Below are 25,776 nucleotides of genomic sequence, written 5' to 3'. Positions count from 1 at the left end.
ATCGCTTCCAATAGGATTTGATCCTGTCCAATAGTCGAGTGTCGTGAAAGTCGACCCGATTCTGTTGCAAAAGTTCAAGTTTAACTCTTCGCACTCGGAAGTTTTCCACTGGAAATATTTGAACATTTTCTGATGAGATTAAGACGATATTTTGTGAAACTAACTCGAAGAGAAATCGTTTATTACTTCAATATTTCCCAAATTGATGCGTTGTACGAGGTATAATATTTAAATATCGAATTTTATAGTTTTACTATATGATATCAGGTGGTGAGTGAGAGTCACTCGAGTGCAAGGAGTTGAAACTTAAAGACATTGAAGTTCAGTATCGGTTTGAATTGAAGATTTTCAAAATATTCGAAGCGACTCGAATTTGTCGTCGCGCGTACATGCTCGAAGCGATTCGAAGTCTCGATAACCCGTCACTAGCGGCAGTCGGCGTCATTATCAAGGGGCTCGGTCAACATGCACAGGGGACCGTGAAAACTTTCGCAATCCGCCGCGAATCCCGACGACACGCGGAGAGCGTAACGGTCGAGCGACGCCGGAGATTTTAACGCGCGCATAAGTAATGCTCACCCGGTGATTTCAACGCCCGATAAGGCGAGGCGTTTCAGTTCGCGCGACGCCCAGTCACCGGCGCGCCACGTAATTTCTCATAATTTCTTGTAATCGTTGTCGATGATACGATTGGACAACCAGATGGATCACGATTCGGTCGGACAAGACACGATTGCGAAATCAATAAAAAGAACCAGGGGGACGCACGCTTTCACGCGGGCGGCCACGCTTTAAGCTGATTGCTCGGTCGGCGGTAAGAGTGTAGCCAATTGCTCTCGAATGCGTTTATCGCAGCCGGATATTGTATTGAATTTAACAACGAGTTTGATAACGCTCTGAACTGGTCGCTGTCAACGTAATATTCGCTCGAAGGAAACGATATCGAAGGCAAGTCGCGGTAGTTTAGCTCTCGAGCGGCAAGATAAGTAGCTTAAGGGTCACACGCTGAGTGGACCAGTTTTCGTGCACGTGCGCGAATTATTGTGGCCCTGAAAATTATGCAAACCGATCCGTTCAAGGATAGGGTCTCCTTTCGCAAGACACACCGCGAACCGATGATATATGATTCATTGATGAAGTTAGATAGCACGTGCCAGCCGAGAGAGATTCTCTGCCTCGGCAGTGTAAAATATCCGTGCTGTCGGTTCGTTAGAAGGTATCAGTGGCTCCCTTGCTTCCATTAATCGCGTCTCTCTCCAAGAAGGAAAGAGACAACGATCGCGCTCCATTTTTAGTGGTACACGCGCCGGTCTGCCTCGACAACCTCTGTCACGTTACTCGCCCGCCACGTGTCCGGTCTCGATGTTTTTTCAATATCGACCGATCTGACGTCGCCGCATAAAAATGCGAGCAGTCCGAGCCGCTCGACGTTCGGTTTCTACACGCCTTCGAAAATCGCCGGCGTCGTCGCCCGCGGGCGAAGGAACATTTATTAGCCGGAGGTTGACGCCTGGATCCGTCCAGCTCCGTTCCACCCGTCTCCCTCGCCTCGTTCGTGTCCATACGAACACGCCAACTGGTCTAGCCGAAAGGGGATCCTTTCACCGGTGTTTCCAAATCGTCGCCGTTTGCCAACGATCCCTAGATCGTTAGGCGGAACAAAAACACGGGCGTAGACCAACACGTAGATTCCTGTTCGCGGGTTCGGTCGATCGCTTTCCCAATTGAAAAAGTCCGATCGAACTGAATTCCCATCGCAGAGTAATATTAATAACCTTTTACATGCATCTCGAATCTGCATAATCAGGCAACGTCCCGTTCTTCCCTTCGAAAGCCGTTCACTTTCCGTCGTTTCATCGACGTCAATCTTTTTGCTAGGCCGCGGACAAAAAAGGTTTTGCATTGAAAATGATCGGCTGGCAAAAACATACCGCATCGCTTATGGGTCGGACGCATAAATACGATGCCTCGATGATTCCAGGTCACCGCGAGCCACAAGCAGGAGCAAGGACAAGGGTGACAGGCGGTGTGATGAGCGGATATCTCGGTAGCATCACCCTGCCCCCGACGTTGCTGCACGACCCGAAGTACCCTCCAGCCATGCGGGAGAAGGATTCGAGCCCGAGGAAGATGCCAGGCCACATCAGCCCGAAGCAGGCCAGCATTTACCCGCTGAGCGTCCGCGTGCCGGACGTCGAAGAGTTACCGTACGACCTGAGCCACGGGCACGGCCGCGGCCTCTCAAGTCCGACAAACCAGCAGCCTCACATGAGTCCGGCGGCCCGGCCGCCGCAGCCGCACCACCAGGACGAGCTGGACTGCGAGCCGCTCGATCTTCGCGTGGATCACAAGAAGGAGAGGCTGCGGGACGAAAACCAGAACGAGATAGAGGTGCTGAACCAGAACAGCCTGAGCAGCAGCCTTCCTTATCACACGGTACTGTTCCCCCAGCACCACGCTGTCCATCCGTTAGTCCTGGAGGCCATGTACCGGTCGCATCACCACAGCTCACCGGTTCCGGACCTGCCCAAGATCCAAGTCAGGGCGCTGCCAACGATGGTGCCGCTGCCGCCCAACCGATTCTCCTCTACAACGTCCTCCACATCCTCGTCCTCGTCGCAAGCCGTCGCAAGGATACCCAGCCCCTCCGTTGCCGTCCAGCAGCCCCAACAGCAAAGCCATCCCAGCCAGCAGCCCCAGCCTCAGCAGCAAACCGCTTCCACTCTACCGCCGTATTCCATCAGCGTCCAAGCCGGTCTGAAGCCCAAGGACCGGTACTCCTGCAAATTCTGCGGCAAAGTGTTCCCCAGATCAGCGAACTTAACGCGGCACCTGCGGACCCACACCGGTGAACAGCCGTACAAGTGTAAATACTGCGAGAGATCGTTCAGCATCTCGAGCAACCTCCAGCGCCACGTGCGAAACATCCACAACAAAGAGAAGCCGTTCAAGTGTCCGCTCTGCGAGCGGTGCTTCGGCCAGCAGACCAATCTCGACAGACACCTGAAGAAACACGACGCCGACGGGCCGACGATACTCGACGAGGTCAGGTCGAGGTACCACGGACAGCTGCCCAGGGCGGACGAGTCCTACTTCGAGGAGATCCGAAGTTTCATGGGGAAGATCACCTCCCAGAGACAAGGCATCCCCTATTTCCCTGGACTGCTGGGCCACGGCGCGGACGACTTCCGGAATGACAAGCAACAACTCCAACTGGAGGAGAAGAGGGGCGACTCGTCGTACTTCAGCGACAGGGACAACCTGAGCTCGAGGTCAAGCAGCACCGCTAGTAGACCCGAGAGCGTGCAGGAGGAGCAGAGAGAGATGAATTCTCCGCCCCTGTCGCCAGGGAATAACACTTGAGCCGAGACCGCGGGTGTGATTAGTCGACGAGTCTCCCGAGTTATCCGGACGATTCCAGAGACACGAATGTCCATAGATACGGTATAGTTACTTCGACGACAATGTCGAACGGTCCTGCTAGGCTAATTCCTTCCGGGCCTAGAATTAGTGTTAGGAAAAGTCTTTCAGAAGTCGCGGTACGCGGCGCCTTTCCGAAGACTTCGTCACAAAGGACTCTATTGTGTCGGTCCGCGACTTGCCGCGGTCACCGATGAAGCGGAAAGAGTCGTGTGCGTCGGTCGGGCCGACAGGTGCCTTCGTCGAGAGTGCGCTGGGTCGCTGGCGAGTTGGCAGTTGAAAGGAACGCGGCTGTAACAATCCATTTTCGGCAGTGTGCTATTCGCCGATCGCGCGATAATCGGTAGCGTAAATGAAATACGATATACCGTTCCTGTGTCTCTGTTCCGAGTGCCAACTCTTTAGCGACACGGGGTAAGGTACGGACATGAGTTGTTGGCTAAGGAATGCTTCAGTGGTTGGAGTTGAAATGAACCATCTGCACGCGCGTTTTTCCTCGAGCATCCGTCGTGTAATGCAAAGTACACGGGATACTCTTGCCTCTGGGCTGGCCCGTTAGCCATCAAGACATGTCCGTAGTATACGTGCCTGAAACGTTCCGCGGGATCGAGCGTGATCGCGCCGCGAGAAGTTTTACCTAGTTTTAAGTAGACGATAAAGTCGGCGTTGTAAGCAGCATGTTTCTTAGTTACTCGCGAGGGAGGAGAACGCGCGTCCCTTTCGCCGGATCAACGCGCGAGACCGTTCAGAGCAGGCCGAAGACGATTTTCGCAAGCGCGGGCCGTCGGGACGATCGAATTTCAGGCGGTTAATAGGCTTTCAGACGACTTCGATCTCGTTCGAGCTGAATGTGCACCCACTGGGGGGGGGGGGGGAAGGATTGGATACGTTCGGGTTAATTCGTTGCGGCGAGGAAACGACAGTTCCCCGGTTTACGAGCTAGAAAGCGAATTCGCGTCGCCGGACCTCGAGCGAGAACCACGGTGTAGCTATCCGGTGATCCGCTCGGGACGATAAAACAGAAATCAATGAGCGAATCCGCGGTGTTGGGCGAGGACTTAGGGGATCGACGCCTCTGGCACGAGCTATTAACACGTTGAGTGCCGCGTGGACCATCGCCGCGTTCGACTTTCCACCCGGGTCGTTTCGATTACTCGCTAGAAGAAACCTGCGACTCCTTAATTATGTTTTCTTTAAATGGTAGCGTGTGTCCCATTTTATGGCGTGCATTGAATATAACTGCCGCTTCATCTGCGGTCGTAAACATTATAAATCGTATCCCACGAGCACACAATGGACGGCGTTAAAACGAAGTTAACGGTTTGATTGAATTATAATTGCACCGGAATCAGGACTCCCGGACCCTTCGGGGAGCGTTAAGAAACTAAGAGAAATCGGTGAACGCCCGGGTTACCTATATTCCTCTCTCGTACACACCTGTAGTTTCGATTTCATTGATCCGACCTGCTCGTCGTACTCGGCTAACCACGGTAAACGCGGCGATGTGGTCCGCGTCTTCAAAAATCCCGCTCGCAATTCAACGCAGCACTCAACGGACCGTTCGCCGTCGAGTAGATCCGCGAGAACCAAAGATCGAAAAAAAGGGGGAAGACAATTTCCGCGTGAAAGTCCGGCGGGGAACGAAAGAATTTCCACTTAACATCACGGCCGGATAGCTTTATAACTATTTATATAAAAGAACATCGAAAGAATTCGACAGACCAAAGCGTAGTATTGGGGATTCCGCGTGGGAAAACCGCGGCGCGTGAACGATCCTCGCGGATAGACATGGAAAACCGACGGGTTTCCTGCCGACGATGGTCCAACGGAAAAGAAACTAAAACTTCTAACATGACACAGCTCGTAAAATGAGAAATTAGTAACATTTACTAAAAAAAACGATCTGCTAACATACTCTTCAATTATTTTTTAATCTACTATCGTATGTAGGAATGTTGTTTTAAAATGTTTCCAGAGCAAACGTATCAGTTCGTCGAAGCAACTGGAACTGACATTTCTAACAAGATTTAATTGATGCCTCGTTTCAAATGTAAAATTTATTACTGCCGTGTTTAGTGCTACTAGAATATTAATTCCTCACTTTCGAACGTTTGCAAATCAAAGATTGCTCGTCGTCGGTGCATTCCGATTCCTACTCCCTCGGACGACGAACGGTGTCATTTGTCGTGCACAGATCGAGCCACTTGCTACCAAGGTAGAAGACACGCTGGTTCCTTCCCCCGGTTTCTGGGGGCCAAGCTCGTTGAAAACTACACCCGGGGCGAGAACGATCTAATCGCCCTACGTTGTTGGTCGTTGCGGCTGCGAATTCGCCGGGCACTTTCTAACCGGCTGCCAACGAGCAACACCGACGCGAAGGAACCGGAGGTGCTTCGACCTTGGTAGTAAGTGGCTAGGTTCGATTAATTATACGGGATCTAGATCGAGCGTTGCCCGAAAAATGGCGCCGTTCGTCATTCGAGGGAGCAGGAATCGGCGTACACCAACGGTGAGTAATCTTTGGTCTGTAATCGTTCGAAAGTGAGAAGCTAATGTTCTAGTAGTAACGAACTCGTTAGTAATACTTCCTACGTTTGAAATGATGAGTCGAATAAATCATGTTAGAAGTTTTAGTTCCAGATCCTCCGACGCACCGATACGTTTGCTCTGGAAACATTTTCAAGTAACATTCGCAGGTGTACGATAGTGAGTTAAAAAATAGTTTAAGAAAAGATCTATAGTTATAAAGCTGTGGGTTGCTCATCGGTGGGACAGTCGATGGCAGAGCGTTCCCGCGTACGACAGGTTCGTAGCTGCAACGAAACGATCGAATCGGCTTCCGGCCGCGATATTAGGTGGCAATTTATCGGTACTTTCTACATTGCGCCGACGTTCACCGCAAGTAGCGCAGGTGCAGAGATCCTCCTGACCTTGGTAAACGCGAGCGACCGTTGGGGATCCGCGGCGCGGAAACGCGGTCGAAGAAAGGCGGTCCGAGGGGTGTGCGCGCGTTCGCCCGGCGACGCGCGAGCATCAGCGGAAAATCAGATTGGCGAAAACGATAGTCCGGCGAGCGGTCCGCCGGTACCCGCGCCGGTGACGCGTGAGAAACGATTTGCGCTTTCTACCTTGGAATGCTGGCGTTCTTCTAAATTATAGGAGAACTCCCGGCTCCGTGGAACGCGAGGCGCGACCCTGATCGAGACCGATAGCGATCGTTCATCGCGCACCCGCGAACGGAGACGGCGGAATCATAATAAGCTCGAGGGAAATACGAAAAAATCAGCGGAAAAAATATGATCGCGACATTGTTACGACCGCGACGGATCGGGCTCGAAGATAAATTTCCAAGATATTCAAATCTGTTTCGCGAGTAAATGTTGGCGTCGACGCGGTAGCAATTTCCTTCTGTTTTTTGCCCGTGTGTTTTTCCTTTCTCGTTTCCGTCGTGCTCGTCGTGGCACCGGGCGCATCAGCATGCGCATCTAGAATCAGTCGATCCCGCGAGCGGTCTTCAAAATCCATTTGCAGGCCTATCGATTTCGCAAGGAGATCGAGACGCGCGCTCCTGTTCAGGGGGCCCGAGGTGTGACTAAGCTTCCCGCGGCGCGGATCGGAGATCTCTCCTCGAAGCGTGCGCTCGCTCGCGCGTCTGAGGTCGAGAGAGGATGGCCAGGCCCTGTTTTTCTTGCTCCACGCATACGATCCCGTCCGGCGATGGCCTCGGACCTCTCTTGCGTTACACTTTTGCCACGCCCCGATCGGACGGGCAAGCTCATCGCGAAAGTGAAACGCAATAAAGGAGCCACGCCGAGGCGAGAGAGCGATCTCGACAACCATGAAACGCTTAACAGAGAGATACACCCGAGAGAAGGAAAGATCTCGGACGTGTTCGCGGCCGAGACGGAGAGAACAACAGGGGACGCCGGGAAACGGAGCGGCAGGGAGAGAGAGAGAGAGAGGGGACACCGCCGGCGCGAGTCGATCGATCGAGAGACCTCGAGGCTTGGAAATCGGTTTCCTCGCGGCGGCCTCCTACGGTCGCCGATCCGCGGCTCTTACGGTTTCGATACGCCTCGACCGAAATCTTGGACCGATTCCGTAAGCCGTGGCCCGTTGATCCGTTGACGGACAACTCTCTCACTCTCTCTCTCTCTCTCTCTCTCTTTCTCTTTCTCTCTCTTTCTCTCTCTTTCTCTCTCCCTTTCTCTACCTCTGCTTCACCGCTGTCGACAGATTTCCTTCATCTCGCTCGAGTTGCGAAATCGCTGGTCGCGTAACTGACGAATCCGTTCCCGATCCGACAACATTCGCAGAATCGTGGTCGCATCGAGCGTGTCGGTTCGATAAGAATCGACGTCGACGAGGAATGCCGGGGCACCGTCGAGCAGTTACGTCGCCGACTAAAAGGAAGAAGAAGAGGTGGATAAAAACAGGAGAGAAGCCGCGAAATCTCTCGGTGCCGGGGTAGGGAAGAGCGTTTATCCCGCGAAATCGCGCGCGGACGTGAGAACGCGCCGCCTTTTTTTCGATCTCATCTCGTTCCAGTTTACACGCGTGATTTCACTGGTCGCCGGCTCGCTCGCGGTCGTTGTCGGGCCGATCGGCGTTGCAACAGCCGGCGGCTAGACGAAAAACGGGAACAGAAAATCCGCTACCGTTGGAACCTGCTCCGCGGTCCCCGCGCCCGCCAGCGAGCTCGCGGTTCCGCGCGCCCGATCGTTCCCGACGTCGCGTTCTTCTCCGCGTCGTGTCAGTGGGAAGGCAGTCCGCGAGACAAATCCGTTCGTCTTGGTTCACGTTCGATGTTCCACCGACGACGCGCGAGCGTAGCAGCGTTTACCGTAGATATTCGAATCGAGGCTCAATTTAGTTAGTCGAAGTCGTCGGCGAGGGTGCCGGTTTTCCACGCGCGTCGACGAGTTCACGGACCGACGTCGGTCGGCTCGCGGACGACGATTCGCTCGAGGATCGCGCGACAACGGCCGCGTAACAGGACGACCTCCGAGAGTCGAATCGTCGGAACTCGTCGACGTGCTCGAAAGAAAGGCAGCTAATCTCGCGAGCAGATCGTGCAACGTCGATCGAGACGGACAGAGAGACCGCGTCCCTCGCGAAGCCCTGCGCGCGATCGGCCGAGAACGCGAGAACGGAGAACACTGCGGGTCGTCCCGAAAGGGCGAAGAACGCAGTGTCCCCGGCACCCCCAACGAATCAATAGTCAGCCGCGTGCGAGATGTACCAAGCGAACTGTGAAAGAGTGCGTTTAATTTTGATATACGGTCTATACAGATATATGTATACAAATGGATCTATATAGATAATAATATATATATACATAAATTCACACGTACAGAGAAACACGAAACACACACACGCGCACGCACACACAGAGGTACACGTATACAGAGATATGAGTATGTAAATTGTACGACGATTGTGATTTGACCGAGGTTACCGAGTTATACGTATTTACTGTTTAGGCACTTAACGCGGCGCGCCGTGGGCCGACGAAAGCTATCCGAGCGCTCGTTACCTTTCTGAAACCGCTAGATCGTAAGCTTGTGCCGCGCAACTGGTTCATATATGCTCACTCTATTCCAGCCGGTAGGGTTGTTCGCGCTGTTAGTCAAAGTATCAGGCCGTAAACTAAATCCGCGCGTTTACGACTCTGGGAAAAGCCAGCCGGGCGTGATCGGCGGGGACCCTCTCGCGCTGATCATTTTCCTCTTATTCCACGCCACGTACCTTTCTGCGGTACAACTCGAAAGCGTGATTCCGCGGCAGATTTGAAGCATTATATATCGGAGCGAACCGCGGGCACGGAATTAGAGGAAAGGAACGCGGGGACTTGGTTTACGAGTTAACGATTCGAGAGGGACCGTGCGCCTCGCCTCCGCCTCGCCTAGCCTCGCCTCGCGAACCGAACGAAAGCTGGACGTAGTAGCCGTCGCCGCCTCGAGATCAACGACTTTCCATTCGATCCGAAGAAATTTTAAATTCAACGAACGTTTCAACGCGATTGACGACGATCAATGCATTCACTCGGAAGCAACGAAAACTGTTGGACGGAGCCGTTAATGGCGGCCATCGAACGATCTCGACGCAGGGACGAAGAAGAATCGCGCCCGCCGAGAGGCGCGAACCTACCGAACGAACGGTCGACCGTTCGTAGCACCTACTTTTAACGCGTAACAAAAGAAAAAAGACAAAAAAAGTGTTCTAGCTCCGTAGTCGCGCGTCCCGTAGCATAGTGGTGAGTGTATATATGTTCATATGTTAATAACCGAATAAAGCAGAGGAAGAAGAATACATGTATGTATATAATTTTTATATATGTATGTGTATGAAATATATGTACACAACGACACGTAGAAGATACGTTTCAAAGGAACTTTCGTCTCGTGCTTGCGTTTACTTTCTCCGCCCCCTACCACGATCGCGACGCGTTCGCCTCGCCCGAACCTTTCATTAAACTCCCCCATTTCTTCGTCGCCCCGTATCCTTCGCACTCCCGCGTTCGGACTGTCCCATTTTTCCCTTTCGTTTCTTTCAGTTCGTTCTACCGGATGGAGAAGACGCGTAGTCACGTAGACTCCGAACGACAGCGGATGAAAATCTGCTCGTCGCCGAGCGTCCGCAACCCGACAGATATGAAAGTCTAATAGGTCCTACCGAGAACTGCTAGAATTTCCGAGGAAAATCGCATTTATATGAAGTCTGCTCGAAATTATCCTTTTCTCTCGGACACCGGACAGCGGAATATCCTACCGCATCGGTTCGTGGCTCGGACGCCTCTATAAATCAGCCGGCCGCGTGAAACTCGCCGGTTCTGGCTATTCGACGGACGACCCCGCCGCTTCCAGAAAATCATCGTTCTCTCCGGTAGAAAACGGAATGGCAATTAACGCGAGAAAATAACCGCTGGCCCGTCGAGGGTCATCGCCGGTGTGTGAGAACCAGAACGAGTCGGCGAACGTGACCGCGAGAGCGGACAGTCGAAAAGAGCTGTCTTCGTCGAACCGCGAGCTGCCCGTCCGTCGCAATAACACTGTTTTCCGCGCCGTGTCCTCTCATCGAATCGTAAATCTGATGGATGACACTTTTTGCCGGTCGCTGGTCTACATCCGCATTCTATCTCCCTCGGCCGTGCGAACGATGTGCACCGCGAACGTGACGGAAGACTTATTTTGAATCAGTTTTACGATCCTCTTTAGATTTTTCCACGGCTGGCCGAGCAGGAATATTCATGGGGCCGTCTACGCTTCCGGTGACCGAACAATATGCATGAACGTATCGATCCGCGATGTTTCTTGCAGCGATGATCTTTGACGCACCCCTGCCGCATTATGAATTCAACGGCGGGGAACATCAGAATTCATAGCTCGTCTTTCGTCGTTTTTCTGCGTGTTTTTCGAGCGCCACTTCGATCCGCGACGCGATCGAACGGAGTTCAACCTGTCCTCGCCGCGCGCTGCCCGTCACGGGGCTGGAAGACGAGCGGCGTCGAGGATGCGGTCTCCTCGCGCGGGGGAACGTTCGTTACCGATCCATAAATAAAGGCTCACTCATCTCAGCCAAACTTGGCCTGGAGGTGATCGTATACACATGCCGAACGAACCGGGAGAGACTAGGCCGCTTCCAGCTAAATGGCTTCTTGGCCTCGCCGAGGACGCGACTTTGACCCAGATATCGGTAAAACTACGACAGACAGTCTGACGGATCAGAATTCGCTCGTGCCGGGCTGACGTGTTCTGTACGGATGAGAATACCGCGATATTTCCTAGACGGGTCCCGCGGCACGGGCGGTCTGGTTTCGTTTTACGAACAGAAACGCGGATTTCCGAGCGGAATATTAATATACAACTCGGTCATCCCTGGCGCACGCAATCATAATAGCGAAACAGCCTTGATGACGATGACAACAAAGATGACTCGACACGTGTAGCCTTAGCACGGTGAATCACCGCGAGCATCATCTTCTCCGGAATCGACAAAAACGAATTATCCCCTTAAGGAGTTTCTAAATTAGTCCGCGAAGAGACGTGTCCGCGACGCGCGCACGTGTGTTCGTCTCGGATATCGCCAAACTGGTCGATAGAAATCTAATCATCGGTTTCTTTTTCTATCGCACAAAGGCACCGGCACCGATTCGACCGCCGACGATTACTTTGTTCTATAAATATGTACGGAATCGAACGCCTAGCCGGGCGTACGATCGAACGTTAAACGTTAAGATTGATTTGCGATCCTGGGAGGAATGTTTACGGATGATTTATTTACAGTAAGTCATACATCCGCGCGTAGAAAAGTAAAAAGTCGTACATTCGTCGGGAAGTGTGTTAATGGGTATCTTGCGCTCGCATTTTGTTTTTGATAACATGCTCACGATCGTCAATAAGATGAATCGCAGGGAAAAGAATACTGGTGTCATTTCCATGGAATAGGTTCCAGCAGCCATTGCTGCTCGATACTTTTTGTACAGTCGGCTATCACAGGACCTTCGTCATCGCTCGCTTGTAAACACATGCCCGAAGGAACGTGCAAGAATGTTTTTGTCTAGGGAAACATTTATTCATGATACGTATTATCCATTTGCATCGTTGTTTTTTTATGCTCCTGATAACTTACTTGGTGGTCGTACTGCCACTTCTGCCTCGCACTGCCGCTGCATGCCATTATCTTAACCTTTGGTGTCTTGTGCTGCGTATCGTGTTCAGGAGCGTCCAAGCACACACTCTCGTCGGTCATCACGACCCCGCTTTTCGTTATCACGAACATCTGACTAAGTATTGGCCGCGGAACGCAGGGCTGTAGGGCCGCGTAACCGGAAGGCTGCGAGTAAGTACCTTTCGCGGTTGGCCGCATAATGCATCTCTTCGTCGACACGTGTACGATCTAGAAGCGAAGCGAATTAGACAGGTGTACAACACAACGCATCAGTTGGTAGGTTTGTCAAGGTGTACCCGTCCAAAGAATCGATCGTCTTTTGGGAAAAAATGTTCTGGCCACACATTGTCCAGGTACCATTCGAAACTTTTGCATTGTAAGCTCTTGCGCAGAGCCAATCTTGATCTAACTGGCTGCTTGTCCCTTAATCTGGCTGCCTCTGCGAGGGAACAGACCTATTTACTTTAATTATAAAATAAATCGACCGATCAATTAGAATCCAGTTACCAGGATTGAACTTGAAATAAAACTCAGCCCAATCGTCCATCCAAACCAGAGCCACCCGAGCAAGATTCCCGTACAAAATTTCACCGACTCCGCCGGGGAAAGTGTACGGGGATGATTTGCGAAAGAGGTGCCCCACGTGAGAGCAAGGTGCGATTTCAACGCTGCCTCCACACTGCCACACCCTAAACGACAACTCCAAATTTTCTCCGCCCCAAATCCTCATTTGTTCATCGTAGCTACCTAACTCGAAAAAGTATTCTCTGTTCATGGAGAATAAGCCACCAGCCATCGCTGGGGTTCGAAAGGGTTCAACGATGTTCTCTCGTCTTTCTTTTAGTAGCCTGCCGTTCAATGTTAACCAGCGAAAATGCAAGTCCCAATTGAATGCTCCCCAATGCAGCTCGAAGGATCTACGATGGCACATTGTTTGTTAAGTAACACTAATTTCCAATTAAAAGAAGACGTGGATATAATATTCATTTTTACCGAGTGTAACTAAAAGTGTCGTCGTTTATTATGTCAATAACTGGAGATATGACTCTTGTTCTATTTTTAGCCACAGCTTCAAGTAAGGGTTCTAGCCATCCTGAGATACATTAAAATGCATTATAATTTTTTAAATACTTCTTTCTTATACTCCATACTATTACCCACTTCTGTTAAGGAAAAGAGCTCACCTACCAACCGTGCATTCGCAATGGGCATCCAGGAATGTTATAACTTCGCCTGTAGCTTCATTAGCACCCATAAGTCTCGCATTCACTAAACCTATACGTTTCCTGGAACGAAGAACTTTAGTGGGCACTTGTAAATTCTGTACATGTTCATCTAGAGGAGCCTTCAAAAAATCTAATGGAGACAGACGAAAATAAAAATTCAGTGTAATCCTGATAAGCCGTAAAATAAATGAGAACTAAAAGTCAACACTCGTCCAACATTACCTCTGTCGCTGTTATCGTCCACGAGAATAATTTCCTCTAATAAATGTCTCGGAGATCTATCGATGACACTGTACACTGTCCTCAGAAGCGTGCTCCAAGCTTCATTATGGAAAACTATAATTACCGACGTTCTCGGTAAGTTATCTGAAAACTCGTACCGCGAAATGCACCTACAATCGTTCAATTACCGACTGCTGTTACATTACCGACAATGAGATTAACAGGAAACGGTAGAGGAAGGTTACCCTTTTCTCCGAACATCCGGTAGAGATCGATTTAACGGTATTCTGTCGCTGGCCATTAAGTTGAATCGATTGATTTGATAAAGCTGCTGCATTTTATAAAAATCCTTCGCTGGCACGAGAACCGGACTACCATTTTTCCCCTCGAATGGCCGCGGATTGAACATGTTCTTGTTGATGAGTTCTTAGAAATTTAAATTCATATGAAAATGCACCGAAACGATGTACCATCTCGTAAGTACCTTTCGTAATGTTTGGAGTTTTCAGAGGATCCACGGAATCTCCGATATAATGGCCCACAACCACATGTATCCCTCTACGATCTATGTAATCTTTTTGATTCTCCAAGAACCTAAAATTAAGGGGAATGAAAAGTAGAACAGAAAAACGTAAAGGTTTCCCATATCAAGACATCCCAACCTGACTGCCATCGACCCCGAGAGGGTTATCGTGAATTATCTAGAAGTTAAATGGTTTCTATCATAGTCTACCAATTTTATAGAAACTTGCATTCGAAAGTGTTCTTTCTATTTCACACGATCGATGATAATCGGTCATATATATATTCAATGGAATTTTTTTCGTAACTCTGAAGTTGAGAACCTCTGTTCGCCGCCGATGAAAGCAACAGGTGACGATACACAAATTAAATTTCAGGACTCGAGAACGAGCACGCGGAAAACATTGAGATGGTGTTTTTCATAATATATAAGACTGGTTTTCTGTTTATAGATTGCTTACCGCAATGAATTGTAGTCACCGCGAGTTTCGGGTTCCCGGATTTTGTTCAGCCAAACCAGAAATAGTCCTGTCAGTAAGACGATCGAAAGAATGATCGGCCACGTACGGAACGGTCTTCTCAATCTTGGCCACATCGTGAATCTCGTCTGAAGGAAACTGTCTTCGGCTTAACTAATTTTTTTAGAATAGACCCGTTTATCTCATCGCGGGATTATTAGCTGTTATCATTAACGCCGGACATCCGTTATCACGAGTTTCTCACGACGGGTCATCGTGGGAAAGGAAAAAGCCTCGGTGCTTACCTTGGACTGGAAGAAATTTCAAAGGCCGCAATTAGATTTCGAAACTTCGTCGCTCGCGTGTTTGTAACGCCAACGATTAAATCATTCCTAATTGCCAGTACGTATTTCATATTTAGTATTATCTTTTCGACTATATATAAAATAAAATATTGATAATCTAGTTGTATAGTTCACCTTTAATCCTGATAATATGACATCGAGGATCAGCCGAGAGAGACACTTCAAATCAGTTTCAAGTTTTTTCTCTGAAGGAATGTAAAACCACAGTTAAAAGACTTCTTTCATTAATTTCACATAATGAATGAAGCTTTCTTGTCGAGTAATATCACGTTAATGATTTTATAGAATTAACGTATTAACGGAGTAAAATTAATCAGCGAAAACACCGTACCCGTACCTGCACCTATTCAACAACTGGAATGAGCTTGAAGAAATTGTTAGGACGCCGTGAATAAGACAGTGCCGTAGCAAGACGATCCGTAGCCCTATTCTTTATTGAATGAGGAGATAAATTATTTTATACGATTTCTTCGTTTCCGTTTTTCATATTGAATGAATTTGAAAACAAAATTTTGCTGAAATGATAAGAACTATATAGTATTTCAGGGTCGCACTGCGGTATTTTTGGGACTATCAATAACCTTGGTCAGAATTACAGAAGAGGAAAGATATATAAGAATGAACATTCATGTATCTTATGCAATTTACATTCTTAAGCTCGAACCTGATTCTTTACGTGGGTGGAATGATATACATACAGAATCTACAGTCTAAATGTAGTGCGCCGAAATAATGAGCACACATTTGATAACTTTTGTATTAAATATCAATGACATAAGCATGAATGTAGGAGTCAAAACAATAATTACTCGGAAGTAATTAATGTGTTATTACATATGGTGATGTGTAGCTTTTAAAAGGGTTTGTTGACGCTGTCAAATCGTTGACGGGCTCCTACATTCAGGAAAATACATGGTACAGTCTGCTCAAAAAGACTTCTTTACGAGTAAACGATGTTATAGAATAATTATTCATGCAATTTAATTTACTATGAAACTTCAAGTTAATCATTAAATCTACGTGATTAAGTGAGGATGTTTAATTTCCATTTTTGATTGTTGAATAAAGATTTCTTTTTGAGGAGAACAGTTCAATCGAGTAGACTGTATTAATGGACCACGAATACCGAAGAGGTCAGCACTATTCCAACGTACGGTTCGCCACGTTGGAAGAAGTTGACGGGTGACTACTGCTCATTTGACGTTAAGGATTCATTTCTATATATTTCGTTCAATTATTGTTAATTGAATACACTAAGGTGAGAAAACATTGTGTAAACGAGTAATACATTTGTGGCTTCGCATATGATAAATATGAAAGTGCGTACACATAACACGTGTTAGAATTTGATAGTATGTATTGGGTCGGTGAACCTTCGAATTGAGTACAACACATTTGTGATACTATCATTCATATTTATATAGTTTTTACTTTATCGTGATTACCTATTCAAAGTTCAGTTTACGATACTCGCTTATCTGGATACACTATTGTTTATAGAAAGTAAGGATGTTACATTTAGAAATATAAAACAATATTGACGTAAATTAATATCATACTTCAGTATTGTTAAACATTTCTTAACTTCGAAAATATAGAAATTTGGTTTATATTTTATATAAAATCTAAGCACTTTTGGTATAGAATTACAAAGATGAAGGTGAAGGAGTTGCTGAAGACTGTCAATGTAGCATGGTCACCGCCAGCTCAGTATCCTATATTACTAGCTGCTGGAACTGCAGCCCAACAACTTGATGCAAGTTTTAACACATCTGCAAGCTTGGATTTATATTCATTGAATTTGCAACAACCTGGACTGGATCTGGAATTGAAAGCCAGTGTTGCAAGTGACCATAGGTTAAAAAGCTTTTTTATTTTATTTATATAGAATTATTATTATATAATTGGACCAATTGTCATGCATATGAATTTTTTAGATTTCATAAAATAATATGGGGTTCTTATGGTAATAATCCAGCTGGTATAATCGTTGGTGGTTGTGATTATGGAATGATAAAGATTTATTCAGCTGCCAAACTGTTGACCAATGATAATAATTGTTTACTAAGTAGTCCAGACAGACACACAGGCCCAGTTAGAGCACTTGATTTTAATCCATTTCAAGCGAACTTATTGGCAACTGGAGCAACTGAAAGTGAGATTTATATTTGGGACATTGTTAATACAAATACTCCAATGACACCTGGATCTAGAAGTCAACCATTAGAGGATGTGCAACACATTGCATGGAATAAACAAGTGCAACACATTCTTGCATCCACATTTTCACAGCGGTGCGTTATATGGGACTTAAGAAAGAATGAGCCCATAATTAAGCTGACAGATGCAAATTCAAGAGTAATTTCATGTATATATATTTTGGCATGTTCACGTTTCTCAATGTTATAGTTCTAATATTTAGAATTTTATAAATGTAGGTAAGGTGGAAAGTGGTTCAATGGCATCCAGAAGTTGCAACACAATTGTGTTTAGCATCGGAAGATGATCAGGCCCCCATAATAGAATTATGGGATCTAAGATTTGCAACGTCACCATTAAAAACACTCCAAAATCATCAACGTGGGGTTTTATCAATTGCATGGAACCCACATGATTCAGATTTACTTCTAAGCTGTGCCAAAGATAACAGAATATTATGCTGGAATCCTAATTCAGATGCACCAGTATGTTGAAATAATATACTTGCATTAATTATTCATATAACTAAATTTAATTTGTTTCTTTTATTTTTATGTAGAATGGTGAAGTAATTGGTGAATTGGCACAAACAAATCAATGGAATTTTGATGTCTCATGGTGTCCAAGACATCCAGGTTTAGTTGTAGGAACTAGTTTTGATGGACATGCAGCAATTTATTCTTTATTAGGTGGACAACAACAGCTGTCTACTGAAACATCTAACAAAATTGTAGACTCCTTCCCTGGAATGGATCCTTTTACTAAGCCTCCTCCTACAATACAATCCGAACCAGCAGTTGTTTTGACAAAAGCTCCTAAATGGTTAAAAAAACCATTTGGAGTTTCTTTTGGTGTAAGTACTTCTTTTAAGTGTAAACAATAATAAATACATTATATATCTTATTACATTATAATATCAAACTGAAGACTCTTTCACTAAAAGTGGTAATATTGTTTAGTTTGGTGGTAAATTAACAATATTTGAGAATCAACCTGCAGATCCGAATATGCCTGCAAATTCAAACAGAACAGTTATTATATCACAAGTAATCACGCAACCAGAATTAATTCAACGTTCTAATGAATTAGAAGAGGTGCTTAAAACTGAACAGTATAGCGATTATTGTAAAGGAAAGGCTGAAAAAACGACTGATGTACATAGAAAAAAAATATGGAACTGTGTGGGTGCATATTTTGGTGAAAATGTAACAAAAGAAATATTAGAATTATTGGGATATAACGTAGAAACAATGAACAATAAATTAAATCAGTTTGTTCCTCAAGAAGACATCAACAGTATTACAGAAGGAGTTGATAATCTAAATAATGTAAGTTGTATTTGTGTAATATTTAAAATGCAAATAATCGTGAATGATAAAATATAATTTCTTTAGGTACTTAATGGGAACGTTATGGACGGAAGTGCAGCATTTGATGCTATTGCCCAAGAACAAAACAAAAAAACATCTATTACTACGCCAATAAGTAATAATATTAAACTAAATGTATCTGATGGTAATTTTCTATTACATATCCATGTATCTCTTAAGTTTATGATCTGATTTTTTAACTAATGTTACCTTTATTTAATATATTATAGATGAGGATGGGCTTATTACTCAAGCAATCCTCTTAGGAAATATTGAAGCTGCAGTATCTTTATGTTTTGCCAATAAAAGGTACGCAGATGCTGTCATTCTTTCAATGGCCGCTGGACCTGACTTATTAGCACGTACCCAGTACAGATACTTTTCAGAACATACTGGAGCACTTAATTCTCTTATCAATTCACTAGTTAGTGAAAACTGGGGAGACATTGTTAAAAATAGTGACATAAATTGCTGGAAAGAAGTTCTGATTGGAATATTTACCCACTCCAATCCACAGGAGCGAGCAACTTTATGCGGTGCGTATGAAATTATAACGTTATGATGATCCTCAGACATAAATATGATAATAATTTTTTTATTTTTTTCTGGATTCCTGCAGATATGCTTGGAGATCGTTTAGTATCATCTGATAATTCAAGCCTCAAAGAACAAGCACAAATTTGCTATATCTGTTCTGGAAATTTGAACAAAATAGTGGAGTCCTCTAATGTAGACATTCAAGAAGTTGTAGAATTGGTAATGATAATGCAGAAGGCATTGGAGTTACAAGGTGTCAGAGATACACGCATAGAAGGAAAAATCGCGAACGTTTTATCTCAGTACGCAGAAATGCTAGCAGCAGAAGGTGATCTTGAAGCTGCGCTGAATTACCTCGGTAATAGTCAAGATGAGCGAATCGTAATGTTGAAAGACAGGTTGTGTAGAACATTAGGATACATTCAAGAATCAAAGAGCATGGCGAAAGCGCCACGAGTACAAAATTACTACGATCAGACAAGGAGACCTTCGCAAACAGGTCATCCACAAAACCCATTGATTTCTCCTAGGCCACAAGCAAGACCTTATATTGATACAAATGTTGCACCTGCAAAACAACCGTTTACACCACCTATAAATCAATTTAATACACAGAAACAACAACCTTTCGGATTGTCTCCTCTTCAACCACATATGCAATCTCCTCTGCAATACGACCAGTATCAAACATCTCATTCTTACAATCCTGCACCCGTTTCTCAACCTCCTCCTCCGCCACCTCCTACTGGATCAAGTGGCGTCGGATCTCGACCGTCCAGTGTTGGACCTCAAGCAAGATCGAAATATCTAATAGATCCATCTGTAAAATCTACTTCAACATATGGTCAAACTGGTTACCCTCAACAAACATCGCCATACAGTAATCAACAAATTCCACCATTATCAAGCTACACCGCGTCAAATGCATATCAGCCACAAATCCCTATGCCTACAAATACATATCCTGGACAGAATTTCACGACCGGTCCAAAAGAACAGGAACCATTTAAACCAGTTCAGTCTAACATGTTGACGCCAATGCAAACTCCGTCTCAAAATCAAATGTACGATCCAATTAGAACACAACCATTGTCACAGACTCATGTTTATGGAAACGAGAATGTGTATCAAGCACCACCACAACCTGCTGGATGGAACGACCCGCCAATCGCTAAAAGTAGATTGCAGGTAAGAATCTTGGAATTTTTTATATATTGATTATCGATCCACTTGCATGTTAAAATAGTAATTAGTTGATACTTTGTACTCATGTTATATGTATGTACATATATATTTAAATAACACAGCCAATACTGGCATTATACCACAAAAATGAAATGTCTGCGGAACATGCTGGTACCCGGAAATGGAAAGCAAAACATTCGAAGAATGTGAATATGCAGGTAGAGAACTGCCAGAAGCTGAGTGACGTTACCTTTGTCTCGTAATTGCTGTTATTTTTGTAGTTACAATGTCTACGCCCTTCGTGTTATTTTATTTAAGAACAAAAAAAAGTAAACACAAATTAATCAGTTGCCAGTAACAGTTTCATTTTCGTGTGACATTGAATTGACTAATACCACAGTGTGAAATGCACAAATACATTTTCAATTACTTCATGAAAGAAAATTATTGTGCGAATATTTAACTCTGTAACATTTTATTATATGTACAAATCGTTAATTTTATTACTATGATGAAAGTTGACTAGTGAATATATTAAATTTAAGCACAACAATTTTTAATTATTTGTAGCCGAAACAAGAGTATCAGCCTCAAAATCCCATTCTACATCCACTGAGAGGTGCCACACCGCAATCTGAGCCAAATGTAAGTAATGTTATTTACATATTTTCATACTGATCGAAAAACAATACGTGCCTTTTTTCTCGTCAGGTGATGTCTCAAGAAAAGTTTTATCCTGATGTACAAGCACCTTACAACCCGCAGCAATACAACCAAAATATTCCAAATATGAATGCTCAGTTTGCTAAACCAGTTGAACCTTTGCAACCTGCTACAATTGCAAGGGCACCAGAACCAGAGAAACCGAAAGCACCAATTCCAGAACAACATATGCATTTGAAAACAGTATTTGATGAACTGAAGAATCAATGTTACGAAAATGCTAAAAATCCGGTATGATAAAAGTTTATTTCGTTATGCACAGAATACTATACTAACTTACGTTTATCTTTCTTTTCAGCAAATCAAAAGAAAATTAGAAGATGTTTCCAGAAAGTTGGAAGTTCTGTATGATTGTCTCAGAGAAAATAAAGTACGTATTTTATGCTCCATGTATTATACCATTATTATTTCTAAATATAATGTACTTATACATATATGTGTATTTTACAGTTATCTCAAAACACTTTGCAAGCAATGCATCAAATATCACAGATGGTACAAAATGGAAATTACACTGGTGGTTTAGACTTACACACGCAATTAGTCTCAGGCCCTGATTTCAGTCAAATATCCTCATTCATGCCCGGTATTAAAGTATTACTTTTAAGTGCCCTTCAATTAAATGTTTACATTAGATAAAACGCAATGTAGAAGGCAAAGTGATTACTATAATTCATTTTTATAACTTGCAATTTTTATAACTCTCATCCATTGAGATGTTTATGTTATATTAACTTACCGTAACGTTCACCGCAGTACGGATAGTTGAATCTATTCGAATATGAACTTTGTTGCTTAATTGTATCATAAAAAACATAGAATTTACATCTGAATTGACTTACGGAAATTCAATAAGCATGTATCATTAATCCTATATAAATAAAAAGACTCATGTGAATGAGATATGTAAAAAGTAGGATGAAGTCTCGAAATCGAGAATATTTGGAGCGTTCCCAAGAAGATTGTTAATCAAACTCTTTCTTTTAACTACTATGTATATAATATTAAAGTTGGCTTTAAAAAGATCATGTGTATATTTTGAAATAAAAAATTATATAATTTTATTCAAATTATATATTAAATTTATTATCGAAAATAGGGCTAAAACTACTGTATGATTAAACTATGTAGAATAGCGGTTTTTTCGTTAAGAATAAACTTTTGTAACAATTCGTCTAACGGGTCAATTCCGTCGCGGGCTGCTTGCCGCCTCATCGCTTGCTTTACTTCTTCGCGGACTCCCTTATCAGCCCCACGGGTAGTAATGCGTCGATCTATAATATTTGAATACAAATACAGTCGGAATAAGTGAAAAATTTATGTGAACAACCTCTACGAAGTATACTTTGTACTACTCCTGATGCTGTTGCGATATCCAGTGATACACCACCACCATGTTCAGTCCATAAATATGTCAATTCTTCTAAAATATCCACGCAAATAATGTAAGCTTGAAACAACGGATAAGCGAATGATCCACGATTAATAATTCGTTCTGTAATCGTGGTTAAAGTACTAGCTTCCTGTGGCCAATCGATTTGCATTAATACTAACGCATGTCCTATAGCTAAGTCCCCAACTCCTCCAGGTAAAGAGAAGTTTTCCTATTTAAATAAGTACCATACATTCCATGAAAAAGTAGTTGAATAAAAGTAATATTTGTGCCATTTACTTTACCTTTATTGCTGAAAGTAATAACCTGCAGCAATATTGGATTATAGGGAAACGAGCAATTGTTAAATAATGCAAATGCCTTGCACAGGGGACTGTTAAATTGTGCGATACCTTGCCGGTCACAGAAGGTAGTGCACTGACTACTAAAACTATATATTCCAACATTCCCTTGAAAAAATATTTCATACTTAGAAATATTATAGCAGTTTAATATATATGAATAATGAGAAGTAATATAAAAATGTATTAATACCTTATAATCTTTTAAGAAAAAACATGTACTTGCTAAACGAAGGTGAGCAGATAAACTACCTGCTTCTTGTGATAATCTTGCCAATACTTCATGATGCAACCCTTTGTACATAGCTAAGTCTGTTAAAAATAAGTTTAGCCAAGTGTCTAGCCGAAGTTGTTGATTTAGTTTCCCTATTTCTCTTTGTAAATAATCGCTACTATGTAACAAATCCCACAACTTTACAGCTAATGCTAGGCCGTTACCGCTATAATCACCATCGCTGGTTAATGCAATTCCTCCATTGTCGTCCCTCTTACGCTTTTTTAATTTTGGTTCTATTAATTAACAAACTACAGCGATTATAGGTTTAACTGAAAATGTATCATATATATAATTAATATAGTATCTCACCTGTAGGTGAATGAACACATTCACCAAATGCTTCCACCAAACAATACGTAGTTTCATCATTAATAATAAATGAATTGTGCTCATTTAATATTCTCAGTAATACCACAACAGTACACATTAATAATTGCCTAACTATTAGTTCCTCGCATAAGTTTGCACCATGTGCAACAGCATATTGTTGCAATCTTTCGCAATAAGTGTCTTTATTCCAGGGTATGGAAAATAAACTACTTAATTCCCAACCCAGTTTTTTCCCAATTAACTCTACAACTTGGAATAGCCTGTCCCATGGATTTTGAATTTGGTTATCCTGTGGCTGTTGTATATATGCTAAATAAAATTCAACTGCCTTGCATAACAGTCTTAGACAGAGTCTTGGATTCAGTTCTACAGGTGCAGTACCAAGAAGAGGCAATGCATCACAAGCTAATAATCTCCTGAATCCATTCACTGCACGTCCGGGATGACTGTGTTTCTCTGCAGTGAGAAGAGTTTCTACTAAACGTGGCTAAAATGGAAGGGACTAAGAAGCAAGACTATCAATACAAATGTACCAAAGACAAAACTAAAGGTACTTACTCCATGAGTGGCTATAGTCTGTGGAAACCTGCGCAATAATAGCAGCAGTAATTTACAATGTTCCATTGTATCTTCACTATGATCAGCAGTCATAATGAGCAGTCTATGTTGAAGTTCTTGAGGTACATGTTGGAACATTTGACACAAAAATTCTGCCTCTGGGTCACACTGCTCCAAACGAAGACAAGCAGTTACTGTTTCAATCTCCTTCCATATGTCTCTGTCATCTGGAAAATTCTGAAATCTGTGCATACGTTTACACGATTGTTTAAACGTGCAGACCGACTTTTTTACAGGTATATAAATTGTTGAATTATTTCAGTACTTACATTTCGCTAAAACATTTTGCTGCTTCTTTCACATTTTTCGAAAGCTTTTCTATCCGGTACGCTTCAAACTAATAAATGAATAATAAATATTAAGTAGACGTAGCGTAACTTGTGAAAGTGACAGATAAATATTTTTCCTAACCTGAACTTTTGCGCTATGGGGAAATAAGGATTTCGCAGTAATTAACCAGGACTTAGCAGCGTAAATGTCAACCGGTAATGCATCTTTCGCTCGCATTATTAAATAATCTTCCTTTGACAGTGGATTATCCGCAGTTGACGTTTTCTCCAACATATTGTGAAAGACTTACAAACTGTACACACAATTGTAAACTTAAATTCTGTAACACAATCTTAACAAAGATTTATTATCTGTAAAGATGTCACTACCAACGAGAAATGTGATGTGATATGCCATCTACCATAAAAAGTGGCAAATTTAAGAATTATATCACACCGAAAAAAAAGAATCATACACATATAAACAGTACATATGAAACAACTATGAGATTTAATTATAAGATACAATTAGAATATACAATTATAATAATTACATACATATTTTAAGTCTCTAATTACATTCGAACAGATAATTGACTTTCATAAAATCGTTAATACAGTGAGTGATATTATCAGAGGTAGGAATTCACTGTTTGCGCTGTTATAGTCATTCACGTACAGATGACGCCACAGATCCTGCTGACCGCTAATTTACCTTGCATTTAAAATTAACTATTAATCAAAACTGCTACAATCAACAATTCCTTACGTTCACATTCGACTCAGAAAAGTTTAATGAATAATCCAAGCAAATAGTAATATCATTTTAATCAGTTGGTTACTAGACCGTCATTGCAGTTTACTTTAGACACTACTGCACTTCGAATGCACCATTTTTTTGTAAAATTTCAAGGGTACCGTACCTTTAATGAATACTTTAGACGTCGATTTCCAAAGACAATTTAATACGACGAACATGTACTTCTAACGTTCCACAGAGCAATACGTATTTCCCTGGAATTTCGGCGATCAACGATAAAGTGGCATAATTTCAGAAATCCCTTGAGTGATATGACCTGTCGCTTTTCCATAGAGAGCCGAGTGGTTCCATTTATAAAGATATAACGGGAAGCACTTCGAGGCGAGAAAATCCGCTTAGTACGCGGCGCAGATTCTCTAGCAACTTCGGTCGAAGCTTCCTTAAGTGGTTATGGCGGTTTGGCTTTGTATCCACCGACTTTCCGGGTTAGGCTAAAGCACCGGAAATACAGCGTCGCCGATGCGTTGAACTTGATTCCGTTTCATTCGAATAAGAAATTCTTAATTTGTCACGTCGGGAAATCATCTTCGAAGAAGCACCTACTAGTCATCACCTTCCGCCTCCTATAGACGCGAAGAGAAAAATGGACCGGTGTGAAAATATTTGAACGACGTACCCTAAAGACGAAGACACAGCTAAATTTCACTCGCTCGAATCACTTCGAGCGGAGAAGCACGCGGGAACGGCAAGGATATCGCATTCGTCTCCAACTAAATTTTGCGTCTACGAAGTGGTTAGGGGATGCACGCCCTGTGGCTCTGTTTGTTACCCTCTGTCTCGGTGCCTCCCTCTCACTCTTTCTCTGTGCCTCTCTATCCGTCCCTTCTGCCA

General features: G+C 44.0%; 4 protein-coding genes across 8 annotated transcripts in view; 2 read left to right on the top strand and 2 right to left on the bottom strand.

Moving 5' to 3' along the window:
* Positions 1-9,542, top strand: part of LOC116430702 (uncharacterized) — a 29,728-nt gene extending 20,186 nt beyond the window's left edge. Inside the window, exon 2 of the mRNA XM_076372362.1 lies at positions 1,982-9,542. Coding sequence (XP_076228477.1) covers positions 2,032-3,363 — 1,332 coding nt within the window. The 5' untranslated portion in view covers positions 1,982-2,031 and the 3' untranslated portion in view covers positions 3,364-9,542. The remainder of the gene's footprint in view (positions 1-1,981) is intronic.
* Positions 9,543-10,600: 1,058 nt separating this feature from the next.
* On the bottom strand, positions 10,601-14,656 carry LOC116430650 (polypeptide N-acetylgalactosaminyltransferase 1). Its single transcript, XM_031985097.2, has 10 exons — positions 14,522-14,656; positions 14,023-14,132; positions 13,784-13,964; positions 13,539-13,708; positions 13,279-13,446; positions 13,084-13,183; positions 12,598-13,007; positions 12,387-12,529; positions 12,052-12,318; positions 10,601-11,979 (listed from the first exon to the last, which is right to left on the bottom strand). The coding sequence occupies exons 1-10, from the start codon at positions 14,653-14,655 to the stop codon at positions 11,851-11,853; spliced, it is 1,812 nt and encodes a 603-aa protein (XP_031840957.2). The 5' UTR covers position 14,656; the 3' UTR covers positions 10,601-11,850.
* A 642-nt stretch (positions 14,657-15,298) lies between these two features.
* Positions 15,299-21,922, top strand: Sec31 (COPII coat complex component secretory 31). Of its 4 annotated transcripts, none has more exons than XM_031985092.2 (14): positions 15,299-16,141; positions 16,528-16,740; positions 16,821-17,241; positions 17,322-17,567; positions 17,642-17,935; positions 18,042-18,410; positions 18,477-18,597; positions 18,683-18,988; positions 19,072-20,177; positions 20,297-20,392; positions 20,745-20,819; positions 20,886-21,128; positions 21,196-21,267; positions 21,348-21,922. In XM_031985092.2, exons 2-14 carry the CDS (start codon positions 16,538-16,540, stop codon positions 21,534-21,536), a joined length of 3,741 nt encoding a protein of 1,246 aa, XP_031840952.2. In that variant the 5' UTR covers positions 15,299-16,141; positions 16,528-16,537; the 3' UTR covers positions 21,537-21,922. The 4 variants fall into 4 exon arrangements, with proteins under 4 accessions (XP_031840952.2, XP_031840951.2, XP_076228471.1 ...); XM_031985091.2 differs by having other exon boundaries at positions 16,523-16,740; XM_076372356.1 differs by having other exon boundaries at positions 16,514-16,740.
* Positions 21,923-22,001: 79 nt separating this feature from the next.
* IntS10 (integrator complex subunit 10) lies at positions 22,002-24,535 on the bottom strand. Of its 2 annotated transcripts, XM_031985095.2 has the most exons (8): positions 24,268-24,535; positions 24,126-24,193; positions 23,797-24,040; positions 23,218-23,725; positions 22,825-23,141; positions 22,575-22,739; positions 22,243-22,501; positions 22,002-22,171 (listed from the first exon to the last, which is right to left on the bottom strand). In XM_031985095.2, the coding sequence occupies exons 1-8, from the start codon at positions 24,418-24,420 to the stop codon at positions 22,005-22,007; spliced, it is 1,881 nt and encodes a 626-aa protein (XP_031840955.1). In that variant the 5' UTR covers positions 24,421-24,535; the 3' UTR covers positions 22,002-22,004. The 2 variants fall into 2 exon arrangements, with proteins under 2 accessions (XP_031840955.1, XP_031840956.1); XM_031985096.2 differs by lacking the exon at positions 24,268-24,535 and having other exon boundaries at positions 23,797-24,023; positions 24,126-24,189.
* Positions 24,536-25,776: the final 1,241 nt, after the last annotated feature.

This window comes from Nomia melanderi, chromosome 11 (genome assembly GCF_051020985.1).
Source record: "Nomia melanderi isolate GNS246 chromosome 11, iyNomMela1, whole genome shotgun sequence".
Taxonomy (NCBI): Eukaryota; Metazoa; Arthropoda; class Insecta; order Hymenoptera; family Halictidae; genus Nomia; species Nomia melanderi.
Note: the sequence above shows the minus strand (reverse complement) of the source record. Positions and strands in the feature narration are given on the sequence as shown.

Excerpts from the sequence above, each read along its gene's own strand:
- LOC116430650 (XM_031985097.2), bottom strand. The coding sequence starts at position 14,655 with ATGTGGCCAAGATTGAGAAGACCGTTCCGTACGTGGCCGATCATTCTT. Across the intron at positions 13,008-13,083 it reads GACACTTTTAGTTACACTCG|ATCCTTCGAGCTGCATTGGG; the intron begins GTAAAAATGAAT and ends GTGCCATCGTAG. Across the intron at positions 12,530-12,597 it reads TTATTTCAAGTTCAATCCTG|AGGCAGCCAGATTAAGGGAC; the intron begins GTAACTGGATTC and ends GTTCCCTCGCAG.
- Sec31 (XM_031985092.2), top strand. The coding sequence starts at position 16,538 with ATGAAGGTGAAGGAGTTGCTGAAGACTGTCAATGTAGCATGGTCACCG. Across the intron at positions 16,741-16,820 it reads AGTGTTGCAAGTGACCATAG|ATTTCATAAAATAATATGGG; the intron begins GTTAAAAAGCTT and ends TGAATTTTTTAG. Across the intron at positions 18,989-19,071 it reads GGAGCGAGCAACTTTATGCG|ATATGCTTGGAGATCGTTTA; the intron begins GTGCGTATGAAA and ends GGATTCCTGCAG.
- IntS10 (XM_031985095.2), bottom strand. The coding sequence starts at position 24,420 with ATGTTGGAGAAAACGTCAACTGCGGATAATCCACTGTCAAAGGAAGAT. Across the intron at positions 24,041-24,125 it reads GCAAAATGTTTTAGCGAAAT|ATTTCAGAATTTTCCAGATG; the intron begins GTAAGTACTGAA and ends ACGTATGCACAG. Across the intron at positions 22,172-22,242 it reads AGCATCAGGAGTAGTACAAA|ATCGACGCATTACTACCCGT; the intron begins GTATACTTCGTA and ends CAAATATTATAG.